Here is a 16234-nt window from a genome sequence, read left to right as displayed (position 1 = left end):
GTACAGTAATTTACAATTAGTTCGACATTTAGATAATTGGACGGACATGTAATGCGACTTATTTAGTTGGACATTTTTGTAAACATAGAAATCCAAATTATGACCCCACATTGAAAGTCGACACTGTATCACTGTCATCGCAAATGTTCAATTACAGGTTAAAATCGCCTCCAATGCGACACTGAGTGGCGCTTCGGTACGTCGCATTGAATGTAATTTACTGTACAACATGTCACAAAGCTGGTTGGGAAGAAATTTTCCAACTGTAAAAGCTGTGGCGAGTGGCAACAAATCGCTAAACAGGAAGGTTTAGCCGAACAAGACGGGAATATCGAGTGATAACAAAACAATAAACTCTTTAGATTGAAGATAATTTTGTGATCCTGAAAAGGACCCTTTTGACGTAGGACTACGTCTTTCATTTCTATACCGGGGTGTAAAACCAAAGTTTCGAGAACGAAAGCGTTACGCCGGAGACCGAGATTTTGAGCGTTAATAGCTCTTAAACAACTGAACGAAATGGTATGATAAACACTTCATTTGAAAGATAAAATGTCTACGCGTCATATACTTGTTACTTTTTCATCCAAAAACTTGTTTCAATAGTCTTAAAATTGCTTTCAAAACAGGCTATTGAAATCAACAATCGGTATATAAGCGAGCGCCGCCCGTAAACCCACTCAGTTATGATTGAACAGCGATTGGAGCATGTTGACGCTGTTGTTGTGAAGCTAATTTCGTTTATCATGAAAGCGCTGATGAACGGTGTCACCAAGAGCCTGTTTGTGCACCTAAGGCCAAAAGGGAATCCATCAGGAGGAGAGTGATGCCACGGTTCCGCTTGAAACATCGGAGCAGCCGCCACACACACACACACATACACGCGCGGAATTCTCGTTGCTATCATCGTTGCTGAAAAATAATCTGCCAGTTCCCCTGGGAATTGAAAAATACATTCATGCGAAATAGTTTATTTTAATGTTTTCTATCCATATAACACTGCAACCAAATACATTTGGTTTTGTTATTTTTCAATCAATCGCAATTAACAGGAAAGCTTCTGAATATTTTTTTCCCCATCAGTGGAAATTTTCGTATCCAATGTTGGATGCATAACATGAAAAACGGAAAATGTTTTACATCGCGAAAATCAAGTCATTTTCGAGCGATTATTTGCTTTCTACTCATATAATGCTGCGACCAAATACATTTCGTTTTGGATTTTTTCAATCAAGTGCGATCAACGTAAGACCACGTCTTTCGGCAATTTATTAGAGGTGCAATGAATCTTTAGGAATTCCCGCTCTACGCGCACTGGCAAACAATGTTTACTCAACAATTTCTCAAACTAGAAATGGGTGTTGTGAGAAAGGATTAGCGATTGCGAAAACGACAAACGGGAGAAAGATACGTTTGGAGGTTGAAGGAAATTGGCAGAAAACTTCTTCATTCTATCATTCAAATAATGTGATTCATACCACATCGTTTTGCCAGAAAGAGATTATTAATGCTCAAAGGAGGAATCGAGTCCTCCGAGGAAATTACCCAGCGCAAATTAGAGTCGACTATCAATTGCGGCATTCGTACACAAATAATTTTATAATGCAGTTTCACCAAAGTGATTTCTTCGGATATATTCACTACATCATGTCATGTATTTCATATTCTTCATTAAGAAATCCATATCCATGGCACCTATCGGTAACGAATTATTATCGAAACAATGATTTTCGCTAAATGCTCCTTTCAGTTCGGCCTGTAAAAAACTTTTCTAAACTCTAATCCATCAAATTTGGAGCCCTGAAAAGGGCCGTTGATTATATGCTAAGCTAATATAGCAAGCTCTCCTCGGATACGATGGGCCAGCTAGATGTCCTTGGGCATGATGTGACGCGTTTTGCATGGATAGCACACAAATTGGTATCTTCGAATAAGCCTCCTGCAGCGTCATAACCGCGGAACTTTGGAAGCGCAAGTCGGTTTTGAAGTCCTGAGCAATTCCACGAACCAAATGCTGCAAAGGTAGCTTGCGGATCAGCAATTCGGTCGATATCTGATAGCGACGAATTTCATGCGAAGTTCCCGGTCGATAGCGATGTGGCTTCTCCACCTATCCTGCTACTGGTGCGCTTATCCGAGCTGACTTCGTGTGCCTTACCACCGAATGACTAACGAGCTGTCTGCGAAAGACTAACGAGCTCGAGTCCTCACGGTGCGAGAGTAGAGTAAGAAATGAACGAAAGCAAAGGAAGCGTCATTTTATAAACCATAAAAGTATAGAATCTAAATCCCACCCTTATTATATTCGTGAGTGTACAGTAAGCTTATACAATAAAGAGGGTGGGGTTTACATTCGATTCTTTTATGTTTTATAAAATGACACTTCCCTTGCTTTCGTTCATTTCTTGCTCTACTCTCGCACCGTGAGGACTCGCTTCATCGGGACTAAGCAAACAGCTCGTTAGTCCTTCGGTGGTAAGGCACCACGAAAGCAGCTCGGATAAGCGCACCAGCCGCAGGAAGTATGAAGAACCCACATCGCTATCGACCGGGAACTTCGCATGAAATTCGTCGCTATCAGAAGTCGACCGAATTGCTGATCCGCAAGCTACCTTTGCAGCATTTGGTTCGTGGAATTGCTCAGGACTTCAAAACCGACTTGCGCTTCCAAAGTTCCGCGGTTATGACGCTGCAGGAGGCTTATTCGAAGATACCAATTTGTGTGCTATCCATGCAAAACGCGTCACATCATGCCCAAAGACATCCAGCTGGCCCATCGTATCCGAGGAGAGCGTGCTATATTAGCTTAGCATATAATCAACAGCCCTTTTCAGGGCTCCAAATTTGATGGATTAGAGTTCAGAAAAGTTTTTTACAGGCCGAACTGAAAGGAGCATTTAGCGAAAATCGTAGTGTCGATGATAATTCGATACCGATTGGTGCCATGGATATGAATTTCATAATGAAAAATATGAAATATATGACATGATGTAGTGAATATATCCCCATATCGAAGAAATCACTTTGATGAAACTGTTCACCGTTTGTCGTTTTTAATTGTTGGGAAAGGGCATTATTTCTGCTGACTAATTTCCAAGAAAAAATCCATTCCTTCTTTAAGCGTGATTCATCATTCTGCTTCGGATCAACGGAACAGTGATAATTATTTCATACAAAAGATAAAATGTCCAAGAGTTATATGATTGCTATTTATTGAGTCGAAAAATTGTTTCAATAGCTTAATGATAGCTTCGAAACAGGTTATTGAAATCATTCGTATCCGTATGTAGCGCGCCCACTTGGAAACCCATTAATCTTATTGGAATGTGAGATGAGGAAGCTCATACTTACGTCTATGCATTATGCTGTACACTACAGACTTTTTTTCTCCGTACTGATTAAGAAGCCGACCGAACTATCGGTCGACAAGTCAGTCTGCAGTCGGCGAGGGCCCTTAATTTCGTTTTTGCAGGCCGAACCGAAAAATTTTCAGTCGAGTTAACTTTTTTTTACAGTAATGCTTTTGAATCCGGACACTTTGCATTACATTCAATATCATACCACAGCCATAACATTTTTTTCATGTTGAATTTATGCGATTAATAGTTGCTAATATAGTTACTGATAGTTTCTTGATAGTTACTAATCAATCGCATTAATTCAACATGCAGAAAATGTTGTGGCTGCGGTATGGTATTAAATGTAACGCAAAGTGTCCGGATTCAAATACATTACTGTATACTTACTTCGATGTTATTCGTTTCTCTCTCAGGGTAAAGCCGGGTTCAGACGGTGCGAGTAAGCATACGAGTCGGTCTAGTCAGTTACTGCAGTGCAGCTACTCACACCGTGTGAACACATCATGCCAGTTATTGTCATGTGTGATCCGGCGTGCGAGCTACTTCAAAGTTTTTTGAATTTACTCGCACTTGCATGCTTCACAACGTCAAAAACAGAATTTAGCGTTCGAATCAGTGATGCCAAATGTAATGAAATGTCTCTATTTTTAAGATATTTGAAAATATGTGAAGATATTTATAGACTTGAAAATTATTGGAAAAACAAATAAAACCCTCATAGTTTCTAAACGAAATAATTGTTATTTCGTTTTGCACGCTGGCGGGGCACGCTTTCTTTTTGAGATAGTTTTCTTGAGAATCTCTAATATAGAATCATTATCAGATCACAACTTACAAAAAAAAGTATTGTTCTAAGAAACAGAATACATATTCGATTTAAAAAAGTACATTTTCATTCATTATTAAAATTTTTGAAGCGTATTTATTGCACCTGCAAATCGACTATCATTTTCATTTCACAAAATAAATAAAATTAAAAAAAAAAAATCTTTTAGACTACCATTTATAACATCACATCCTTTCGGAATTATCTGAGCTATGGATGTTTTCGAGATTCTAAAAAATATCGACAACAATCCCAACGATATTCCAAAACAAAGGCACATCAATGTCATTTCTAATTTAACTCTTGCAGGTACAGCATCCCTCATGACTGTATCTTGGCGTTGTATTCGTGGAGCAATTAAATCCAACAGTTTTTTCACTTGTTCAGGTGTTATTATCAACACTGCTCTGTAATCTCGGGGATCCTCATCGTAGAGTTCCTTCAATATTGTATTTGTTGCTCCTTTTCTTTGCATCTAATTCCTGGCCCGAATCCTTTTCTCTTTCTGCTTTTTCGGATAGTACCTTCAGTTCAAAGAAATTCAGCACAAAGTATGTATTTTTAAACACGATCAGCGTTTGTTTTGCTATAAAATTGTGTGATGATACATTCAACTGAAAACCTAAGATGAAAACTGCCAATAAAGAAGTCGATTTTGGACCAATCATTTGACAAATTCGGACCTGATTGCTGTTTCTGACTATTTGATGGACATTTGAAAAGTCGCCTGGCATCCCTGGTAAACCCGTGCCGTAGTATCTAGTTTCTCGCCAGCAGCTCACACTGTGTGAACGGACAAGGCGAGTCAACCAATTGTCAAGCGAGTCCACCGGGTCAGTAGCTGCTCATTGTCAAGTCAGCTACTAGCAACGTATAAATGGGCCTTAAGCAACGAAGGGTGGGGTTTAGATTCTATACTTTTATGGTTTATAAAATGACGCTTCATTTGCTTTCGTTCATTTCTTACTCTACTCTCGCACCGTGACGACTCGTTTGTTTGGGACCAAGCAGATAGCTAGTTAAGCCGGGTTCAGACGGTGCGAGTAAACATACGAGTCGGTCTAGTCAGTTACTGCAGTGCAGCTACTCACACCGTGTGAACACATCATGCCAGCTAGTGTCATGTGTGATTCGGTGTGCGAGCTACTTCAAAGTTTTTTGAATTTACTCGCACTCGCATCCCTCAAAACGTCAAAAACAGATTTTAGCGCTCGAATCAGGGATGCCAAATCTTGACATTGTCTTTACATTTCTCTATTTTTAAGATATTTGAAAATATGCGAAGATATTTATAGACTTGAAAATTATTGGAAGAACAAATTAAACCCTCATAGTTTCTAAACGGAATCGTTATTATTTAGTTTTGCACGCTGACGGGGCACGTTTTTTAAAAATAGTTTTCTTGGGGATCTAAATATAAAATCATTATCGGGCACAATTTTAATTCAAAATTCACTCACAACTTGCAAAAAAGTATTGTTCTAAGAAACAGAATACATATTCGATTTAGAAAAAGTAGATTTTCATTCATTATTTTAGTTTTTGAGGCGTATTAATTGCTCCTGCAAATCTACTAACATTTTTATTTCACAAATTGGTACACGAAGCTGCTGTCAAGGCGAAATAAATCAAATTTTGAAAAATCTTTTAGACTGCCATTTGGAGCACCACATACTTTCGGAATTATTTTAGCTATGGATGCTTTCGAGATTTTAAAAAATTTCGACAATAATCTGAACGATATTCCAGAAGAAAGGCACATCATTTCTAGTTTCACTCTTGTAGGTTTAGCATCCTTCATGAGTGTATCTTGGCGTTATATTTGTGGAGCAATTAAATCCAACAGTTTTCTCACTTTTTCAGGTGTTATTCTCAACACTGCTCTGTACTCTCGGAGATCATCATTGTAGAGTTACTTCAATATTGTATTTGTTGCTTCTTTTCTTTGCATCCAATTTCTGGCCCGAATCCTTTTTTCTTTCTGCTTTTTTCGGATAGTACCTTCAGTATAAAATAAATTCAGCACAAAGTATTTTTAAACACGGCCAGCGTGTGTTTCGCTATAAAATTGTGTAATGATAAATTCAACTGAAAACCTAAGATGAAAACTGCCAATAAAGAAGCCGATTTCGGATCAATCATCTGACAAATTCGGACCTGATTGCTGTTTCTGACTATTTGATGGACATTTGAAAAATCGCCTGGCATCTCTGGTAAACCCGTGTCGTGGTATCTGGTTTCTTGTCAGCAGCTCACATTGTGTGAACGGACAAGGCGAGTCAACCATTTGTCAAGCGAGTTCACCGGGTCAGTAGCTGCTCATTGTGAAGTCAGCTACTAGCAACGTATAAATGGGCCTTTAGTCTTTCAGTGGTAAGGCACACGAAAGCAGCTCGGATAAGCGCACCAGCCGCAGGATAGGTGAAGAAGCCACATCGCTATCGACCGGGAACTTTGCGTGAAATTCATCGCTATCGGAAGTCGACCGAATTGCTGATCCGAAAGCTACCTTTGCAGCTTTTGGATCGTGGAATTGCTCAGGACTTCAAAACCGACTTGCGCTTCCAAAGTTCCGCGGTTATGACGCTGCAGGAGGCTTATTCGAAGATACAAATTGGTGTGCTATCCACGCAAAACGCGTCACATCATGCCCAAGGACATTCAGCAGGCCCATCGAATCCAAGGAAAGGGTGCTATATTAGCTTAGCATATAATCAACGGCCCTTTTCAGGGCTCCAAATTTGATGGATTAGACTTTAGAAAAGTTTTTTACAGGCCAAACTAAAACGAGAATTTTCGTTTGGATGCCATACAGCATCGAGAAAATTCCGGAAAGATCTAATCGTTGCTGAAAAATAATCTGCCAGTTCCCTGGGAATTGAAGATTACATCCATGCGAAAGAGTATTGTTTTCAAATTATATGGCGAACACAGCGACCAAATACATTTGATTTCGTAATTTTCAATCAAGTGTAATTAGCTGGAAAGCTTCTGAAGATAATTCTTTCCCATCAGTAGGATATTTTCGTATCCAATATTGGATGCATAACATGAAAAACGGAAAATGTTTCGTATCGCGAAAATTATATAATTTTCAATCGATTATTGCTCAGTCACCGAAATTTTCATACTCAGAGAGTTCATTCTCCTCTAGTTTGCCTTCCAAATTGCCATCGTAAACCACACCTTCTCTCGATTCAATCACGCACGAAAAGCATACTGAAATGATATTCAACATCGTTACTGAACGAGCTGAACGGTGAGGGATCGAGGGATTCATTACCTGGCCTGACCTGACCTGAAATGCAATCAGTTTGTTTTAACTGTGAGGGAGCGCAGAAAAGCCGATGCTGATACTCTCGTGACCAAGAGAGTATCAGCATCGAAATACGGTTCCTCGGGAAGACATAGAAGCAGCCGCCACACCCACACACATACACGCGCGCAACTCTTTTCATTTGCTGGTTATCGAGAGGAAACCTGGAAAGAAATGATCGTTGCTGAAAAATAATCTGCCAGTTCCCCTTGGAATTGAAAATAACATTCAAGCGAGTTTATTTTAATGTTTTCTATCCATATAATACTGCGACCACATACATTTGGTTTTGTGATTTGTCAATCAAGTGCAGTTAGCAGGAAAGCTTCTGAAGATTATTCTTCAGAACAAGGTTTTTTGTATCCAATATTGGATGCATAAAACCTTGAGTCTCCAACGTAACACTCTCGTTTTTGAAGTCACCCAAATATTTATTTATTCATTCATTCAGGATGGATTTAGATTCAACTTCAAACAAATGATCTCTAAATCAACGATAGTCCTACGTCACCCTTGCGGTTATACCATAGATATAACCCACTTCCTGTTTTTAGCCTGCATGTGAATCCAACGAGCGAACAAATCGTAATGAATGTATTTTTTTGCCATCGCTCCCTTTCAACGCTCATTCGTTCGTCTCGTTGGACTCGCCTCTTTGGCCGAGTCTGCCGATTTGTCTCTATCCTGTGAGTGTGTACCGCTAGAGTATAAAACACGCGGACCCCAAAAAAATATCTTATTTTCTTTCAAACCGTAAACCCGTGTGGTTGTACGGCATCGGCATCGTGGACGTAACAAAGGAGGACAAGTTAAGGGAAAGGCAAAGTCTCACTGGAACCGTGCAGGTCTCCAGTTCCCTGTTGGTCGCATTCACTGATTGCTCCGCAAGGGTAACTAGGCCGAACGGATTGGCGCCGGAGCACCAGTATACCTAACAGCGATTATAGAGTTTCGGCCGTCGGAGTGCTCGAGTTGGCTTGCAAAACTGCTCACGACAATCAGAAAACCCGCATCAAGAACAGAGCAGCTTCGGTTCGGCGCTCATCAAGGCAACAATTAGTTTCAGTGAGTGGCAAAGTGTTTCTCCGGCACGTCGCATTAAATGTAATTTACTGAACAACATGTCACAAGCTGGATGGGAAGAAATTTTCCAACTGTGAAAGCTGTGGCGAGTGGCAAACGCAATAGCTAAACAGGAAGGTTTAACCGAACAAGATGGGAATATCGAGTGATAACAAAAACACAACACCAAAGGTTCTTTTCAGAACCATCAACATATTCATAAAGAGTAAACAGTAAACTAATCCATTTTTCAGGTAGATAGGTAGGTATTCACGTAGGAGAAGAAAATAAAACAATATATTTAAAATATATATTTAACAAAAGCTGTCCCCTTTGTATAGTCCTACGTCACTCCGGTTATGTCCCCGACATTACTCACCCGTCTTTTTGAACAATAATTTTTTCTAGATTCAATCCGGTTCTTTATAACATAAGATTTATACTTGAAAATCTATTAATACACGTTGCACCTATTATAGATAAACAAAATCTCAAACCAGACATTCCCCCTTATTCCGCGTGGCGAATGTCGTGAGATGGCTCAAGTAACGATTTTAAGTCGTGTACTCATATGTTGTCGACTCAGGTATCAAAAAGAAGCTGAAAAGTAAGGTGAGTTCCGCAATAAGGCAAAACATTTTGCTATCTCGCGTTTTTCGCCGCGCGGAATAAAGGCGATTATCAGTATCATATTGTTTGGTTTTTAGAATTGGGTTTGGTTTAGAATTTAGATTTTTTTTCAATTTTTTAAATGGTATACAACTTCAAATTAAAATGAAATACAGATAAATGATGTTAATGAGTATAACTCGAACCCTCCAACGAAAACGAACTAATGTGATGTGAATTTAGAGTGATAACCGCTTCGTAGACGAGTTCATCTTATGATTATGAGCTTGGAAAAGTCTCCGCTAGAGACCGTTCAGTTGTTCTTCGATTGTTTCCGTCTTTTATAGCTGTCTTCGGCCTTCCGACGCATCGTGTTGACTGAAATAGATCTTGGGTGTGTGGAACCTTTTCGGTAATTTTCCGATAACTGCCAGGAAGATGGCGTAGACTCCGGGGTAGACTTCGCACCCAATGATTATGTGTTGTAAATGAACGTGTTCGGTGTTCGAGAAGACTGGAGAACGGCTACCCAAGACTCACGATACTGGATATCAAAAATTCATTCGGCGCTGGTCCTATATTAGGGTGGGTTTAGACTAGTGATATATTCATGTGAAGAAATATGATGAGATTTATAGAAATCGCATCAACTGTTTACACTAGCGTGAACTTCTAGAATGAATATATTCATATTTTCGATGAATTTATTCACCTGAAGTAGAACTGCATCCAACTTTAGTGACTTCTCACCAGTGAGAAATTCACAAGCGTTTACATATGCTGAATTTATTCAAGTTATATATACCTCGAATTAGTGTATCATATTTATTCTCACCCGTTTACACTTATTTTCACGTGGATAAATCCATCTATAGCTATAGATATCCCTAATGTAAACCCGCCATTAGTGCACCCGTGGCCGAGTGGTTAGCGTCACACATTATCATGCCGGGTGTTCGGGTTCGATTCCCGTTCTCGCCGGGAGATTTTTTGTCAAAGAAATTTCCTTCAACTTGCACTGTACGTTGAGACGGCAAAAGTTCCACAGCGAACGTTAACGCCATTCAAGAAGATGGTCCTATAAACGGACTGTTGCCACAAAAGTAGAGTAAGTAATAATGAATAATAAAAACCGAGGCCTCCGTAGAAAAATGATTAACGATTTTTATTTGTGGTTTAACATAAACTTGATGAAACATTTTGTTAAGTTACGCTACATAACAGTTCCTTATACACGCTAAAAAAGATCATTACCACTTGGGTCACTATTATTAGGTCCAAGTATTTAGCTTCGATCGTCGGAAGTTGGAGTGCATTGACAAGATCTTGACACCGAATGTTCTTTAGGCCATGTTCTCACTGCAACGGGGCGTCAACGTGACGTGAGCGGGGCGTGTTCACTTCTCGCCATGATGTTTTAATTCACTCACATTGCACCGTGCCAGCAGCGTGTCTTCGGCGTGTTGCAAATGTGAATAGTTAATGTGTGTTTTTGAATGAAAGAATGAAAATTGGTTTATTTTTCAATATTCCAACATCGTTGGACGTATCCGGCTAGAAACTCGGAGGGTAAAAAACGTAAAAAATAAAAAAAAACAAAAATTTTTAAATTATGTCACTACTACAAACAAACATATCCTAGAGAGAAGCGGAGGAGTATATCGCCAATATCGCCGGCGTAAAGTGTTTTTCTTTTGCACGCCAGCCATACGTCAAAACCACGCTCACGACACGTCAGCCTGGTGTGAACACATCGGTAAGAACACACAGGATAAATCGTAAGCGTCACACGTCTCGCCCAGGTTACGCTGACGCCCCGCTGCAGTGAGAACAGGGCCTTTTTTTTACAGTCTTAGGGCATGTTAACTCTCCTGCACTCGCGCGCAAAACCGTAACTCGTAACCGTACTCACATACTGTGCATGTCTCTGTAATATGACTATTGTGTATTTTTAGGCGTTATTGGTACTTATTTGAAGAAATAGATATGATTGAATGAAAATCCCGTAAATATTCCCTCTTTAACTTCATTAAGTTTTAATAGTCATTTAATTCAGCCACCTCATTGATTCTCAGTCTGTTACGGTGGGTTTAGACTAGAGATATATTCATGTGAAGAAATATGATGAGATTTACAGAAATCGCATCAACCGTTTACACTTGCGCGAACTTATATAATGAATATATTCACATGTTCGGTGAGTTTGTTCACCTGAAGTAGAACTGCATCCAATTCTAGTGATTTCTCACCAGTGGGAAATTCACTAGCGTTTACATATGCCTGAATTTATTCTAATCAGAGTGGTTATATATACCCCGAAGAAGTGTATCATATGTATTCTCACCCGTTTACATCTATTTTCGCGTGAATAAATTCATTTATAGCTATAGATCTCTCTAATGTAAACTCGCCATTAGGATGGGTTTAGACTAGTTATATATTCGTGTGAAGAAATATGAGATTTATAGAAATCGCATCAACCGTTTACACTAGCGCGAACTTATATAATGAATATATTCATATTTTTGGTGAATTTATTCACCTGAAGTAGAACTGCATCCAGCTTTAGTGATTTCTCACCAGTGAGAAATTCACAAGCGTTTACATATGCCTGAATTTATTCTATTCATCACATTTATACCTCGGAGAAGTGTATCATATATATTCTCACCCGTTTACATCTATTTTCGGGTGAATAAATCCATCTATAGCTATAGATCACCCTAATGTAAACCCGCCATTAGACCGTATGCGCGAGTATAGAAGGGTTAACTTGATTAGACGCTGATTAACATGAGAAGCATTAGAGCAGCATGACCGTTAGTCAAGTGGAAATAAGCTAGCAATTCATCAATGTACTGTTTATGTTCGATTATCACAACACAGTTTCACAGTCACTCGTAGTCCGAGCAATTACTTGACTACAGGTTGACCTTGACTAAAGCCAGCGCTACACGATGCTACGAACACCCTCGAATGCTGGACGCTCGATGATTCGACGCATCGTGTAGTCGACTGACGAGCTACGAACCTCCAATGTCGAGTGTCGAATATTCGCGTTGGAAGGTAATCCGTTCGTTGTGGATTACCTTCCAACGCGAGTGGCACGAGTCAAAGGATTTTTGTCATTCGTTGATTCGACACTCGATGACATTCGATACAGCGCTACACGATTCATCCGAATCTATCTTTGACAGATTGGTTTGTTTAAAAGTTTTAGATGAGGGACTATGAAATTGATTCATAAAATTCAAAATATTCGGCAAAATATTGCAGTTTTATAATGTTGATTTCAAGCATCTCTAATTTACAGCCCGATATCAGTACAATTGCTACGGCAGCAATTTCAATACTCGCATCGTCATCCAGTTTCCTAAAGTTTTTGATGGTAAATAAAAAAAATAAACATTCGATCCAAATACTCGCCGATTGCATTGAATCGAACATTCACTTCACCGTGTAGCAGCACATTCGTCACAACATTTGTCGATTCATCGAGTCAAATGTTTGAAATCAACGTTCGAGTGAAACGTTGGACGAATCGTGTAGCGCCCGCATAAGTCATGTTCATGTTTAGTAATTTTGAACTCTTATTTTCAAGAATCATTTCAACCCACCATCGATAGGACCAAGTATTTAGCTTCGAACGTCGGAAGTATAACAGTAATTTACTCTTTCGAGTTCCAACTTATTGCTTCGTCAATCTGCAGGAAAACCAAACCAATCAAGGATCATGCTATGTACTGATCATTTCTCCAATCTACATCACAATAGCCATATAAATCTGTCTTCTCGTTTCGTCAGTATCTAAACTTTTTGTGCTTTGTACCCTTGAGGTACTATACGAATAAATTTGCATCGTGGACAAATTCTTGGCACGGAATACCAAAGCATTATTTAACGATAACTTGTAGTTCAAGCACATGCTTAACTACTGCTTGACCTACTTGACCAACCCAACTAATATTTCCCAATCAGTGTGATGTTTTTATAATATTTTTGTTCGACTCTATGCTTAATAATACTTCGATTATTTGACGAATTTTGTTCACATAAATTAGGAGAAATTATTAAGCTATAGTCAGTATTTTTCATTAATTGCAGTTTAAAGTCAATTGGAAAATGTTTATTCGACCATATTTTGAATTGTTTAGTTCTACTTAGGTTGTGCTATCAAAGAGAAGAAGAAATGAAAATAAGCCTTAAGATAGTCGTACACTGTTTGGCAAAAGCCAAATATTTGACTCTTTTTGGCAGATAAAATTTGATCGTCGTGTACTGATCAAATATATTCGACACAAAACACGACAAGCAAATATTCAGTAATTGGATGTCTAGAATATATTTTTGGTCTGTTCGTCAAACCTGTCGGTACACGATTAGGTTGCCTTGAATATTTCAATCGATTTTATTCCTAGTTCGATATTTGTCTTTGTTTGCCACCGTTGATAATTGAAGAGTGGCAAACAAAATGGTGTTTGTACAATTTTCAAACCAAACTGTATTTGTCAAAAAGTGTGAAATATTTTACCACCGGACAAATAGAACTCCGATTATCCACGAAATAGTCCGGCTAGATCACCGCGAATAACGAAAATCGCGGATAACTTGATAATGGACTAAAACTAAGATACAAACACGAAATAAAGATTTTTTAGCATGAAAACTATGTTTTATCAATACAGAAATCATTAATCTATCCATCTGTAAAATCTTGAATGCGAGCCCACCACTCACTAATGAATTTCGGGAAGCTCTATAGACTTACTATGGAACTCGATTTCGTAGATCATCCGCTAGTGGATAATTGCGGTTCACCTGTAACTTCAAAACTGCCATGGTGGAGAAAACGTTTCAATTGTTCGATTCGAATCGCAAATGAAAATTTATTGATTCTTAGTGAATCTGGTCACCCTGAACTGAAACAAAACAATGTAACCTCCCCTGCGCATTTCATGGTTAGAAAGCCGGCGCCGCAAACGTCAAACGAAGTTTATGTTTACGTGCTGCGATTCCTAATAATTTTACTCTTTTCGTCGATAACGGACAACGAATAGTACAGCTTCCAGATAAGATGACCACATCAGCGACACCGGTAAATGCCGTCGATTTGCTACAGCAGGCGCTTCAGTCCAACATAATTCCCAATCAAGAGTTTCTCCTGCAAGGATCGATCCTGGATTCAGCAGCCGAGCATTTGTTGCATAGGTTGATGTTATTTACGGTTCTGTGTTCCTTGTATATTTTCACTAAAATCTAATTATTTTCTATGCTTTAAGATTGAGAGGGCTGTGTGATAATGTGGACACAGGGCCAGAAACGTTTACAGACTATGAGATGTGTCTCAGCATGAAAATTCCTAATGATAAGGTAAAAGATGGCTCAACTGACACGGATACTGATGGAAAGCAAAATTCTGGTATCCAAATACAAATATGTTTCTAATTTAAATCTAGTTTTGTAAAACGCATGTTGTTTAATATAAGTTTAAAATTGTAGACCCCCGTCATGACACTTCGAGTCCGCAAGGCCCAGGACGTGGACGCACCATACCAACTGCGCTACATTGGCCAACCAGAACTCGGAGACCGAACACGGCCAACTCTGGTGCGTAGCAGTCTAGACATTGCTTGCACAGCACATGTGGTGGATTTCCTTACCGAAATGGGCTTCCGGGTGGATTTTGAATATATCACCAAAGGTATGACGCAGTATTCTTGAGAAAAACTCGTATTAATAATTGTGACCCTGACCGTTTCAGGCTACATGTTCCGCAAGGGTCGAATGAAGGTGACCGTTTCGAAGATCTTCAAGGTGAACAGCTCGGAACCGATTTCCCAGAGCTATTTGGTGGAACTCTCGGTGCTGGCGCCCACCGGACAGGATCTGATCGCCGAAGACATGAGAATATTTGCCGAGCAGCTCAAACCGTTGGTGCAGTTGGAAAAAATCGACTACAAACGATTTGCCCAAATGCCCTGAATTCCCCCACTTGATCCGTATGATAATCGCCCGTATTAACACGAAGCTGCTGCCGCGAGAAAAAACAACAACAATACCAACTAATCGAAATTAACTCAAGATGAAAGAAACGTCCCTTCTCGCGATAACGTTCGGCGGAATTTCACGAGGAATTTCATGAGTCATGTGCTGAGGTATGTTTGCAAATTTTACGCTCACTTTGTGCGCAAACATTCTTCGGATTGTTTTTAATTTCACGCCCGCCGTTTTCGTCGTCGTAGATGTTCTGCTATTTACTATCCTTGCTTTTAGTTTTTTTTTGTAAGTCGTTGTAGATTAAAGCGCACACTTCTGAAAAAAAAACTTTCGCGTCCAATTAGAAATGATGTAAAACTTGTTGCCGTTTCACACTAACCTTAACACCCTCCCGGGTTTTGAACGGGGGATGATTACGTTCAAAACAAGAACAGGAATGACAGATTGTCGTTTTTCAAGAATGTTGATCAAAGGATTTTCGTTGATTGTCGACCCCAAAAAGCGGAATGTGAATTGCTTTACAGTTGGTAATAAATTGATCTAAAAATACGCCGATTGAGTAAAGGGGGATGAATGGATTAATTTACGATTGTATATTATTCTCATTTCACATCACAAATCGTCGTATTGTATTGCAGGTAAGGAGAAGTTATTGCGAAACAAACAAGTTGCTGACAGGAATGCCAAGATCCTTCGAAATTCGACATTCACGTTTCATTCCATTCAGTGATCAAATGGTTTATAAACAAAATCATTTGTGTTGTTAATTCTGATTCGGTTCCTGATGAATAAGTAGGGTAAGTTGGGGTGATTTGGTCATACGAGGTAATCTGGACTTTATCTCAAAAAGTACGGCTCAACGTGGATAATGTCAACTCCTTCTATTGTTGTTCCGTATGCACCTTACGTAAAGCAACTTCGGTAAAAATTAACGGGTGGAGGGAAACGGTAGCATGAACACAGCATGCACTTCGATTGTCACAAAATGTGAGTTTTTCGATCGTGGTCTTAAGGGGTTTTCCGCTGATTAATCAAACATTTCGTGTATTGTGCAGTAAAGGTCGC

At 39.3% G+C, this 16234-nt stretch overlaps 1 protein-coding gene across 1 annotated transcript; it reads left to right on the top strand.

Moving 5' to 3' along the window:
- Window positions 1-14144: 14144 nt before the first annotated feature.
- On the top strand, window positions 14145-15747 carry LOC129769321 (mediator of RNA polymerase II transcription subunit 18). Its single transcript, XM_055771495.1, has 4 exons — window positions 14145-14380; window positions 14452-14542; window positions 14672-14873; window positions 14934-15747. The coding sequence occupies exons 1-4, from the start codon at window positions 14247-14249 to the stop codon at window positions 15152-15154; spliced, it is 648 nt and encodes a 215-aa protein (XP_055627470.1). The 5' UTR covers window positions 14145-14246; the 3' UTR covers window positions 15155-15747.
- Window positions 15748-16234: the final 487 nt, after the last annotated feature.

Source organism: Toxorhynchites rutilus, chromosome 2 (genome assembly GCF_029784135.1).
Source record: "Toxorhynchites rutilus septentrionalis strain SRP chromosome 2, ASM2978413v1, whole genome shotgun sequence".
Classification (NCBI taxonomy): Eukaryota; Metazoa; Arthropoda; class Insecta; order Diptera; family Culicidae; genus Toxorhynchites; species Toxorhynchites rutilus.
The sequence above is the reverse complement of the archived record's forward strand: the minus strand, read 5'-3'. Positions and strand labels throughout refer to the sequence as shown.

Coding starts and splice junctions, on each gene's coding strand:
- LOC129769321 (XM_055771495.1), top strand. CDS start 14,247: ATGACCACATCAGCGACACCGGTAAATGCCGTCGATTTGCTACAGCAG. Junction 14,381..14,451: donor GCCGAGCATTTGTTGCATAG/GTTGATGTTATT, acceptor CTATGCTTTAAG/ATTGAGAGGGCTGTGTGATA. Junction 14,874..14,933: donor TTTTGAATATATCACCAAAG/GTATGACGCAGT, acceptor TGACCGTTTCAG/GCTACATGTTCCGCAAGGGT.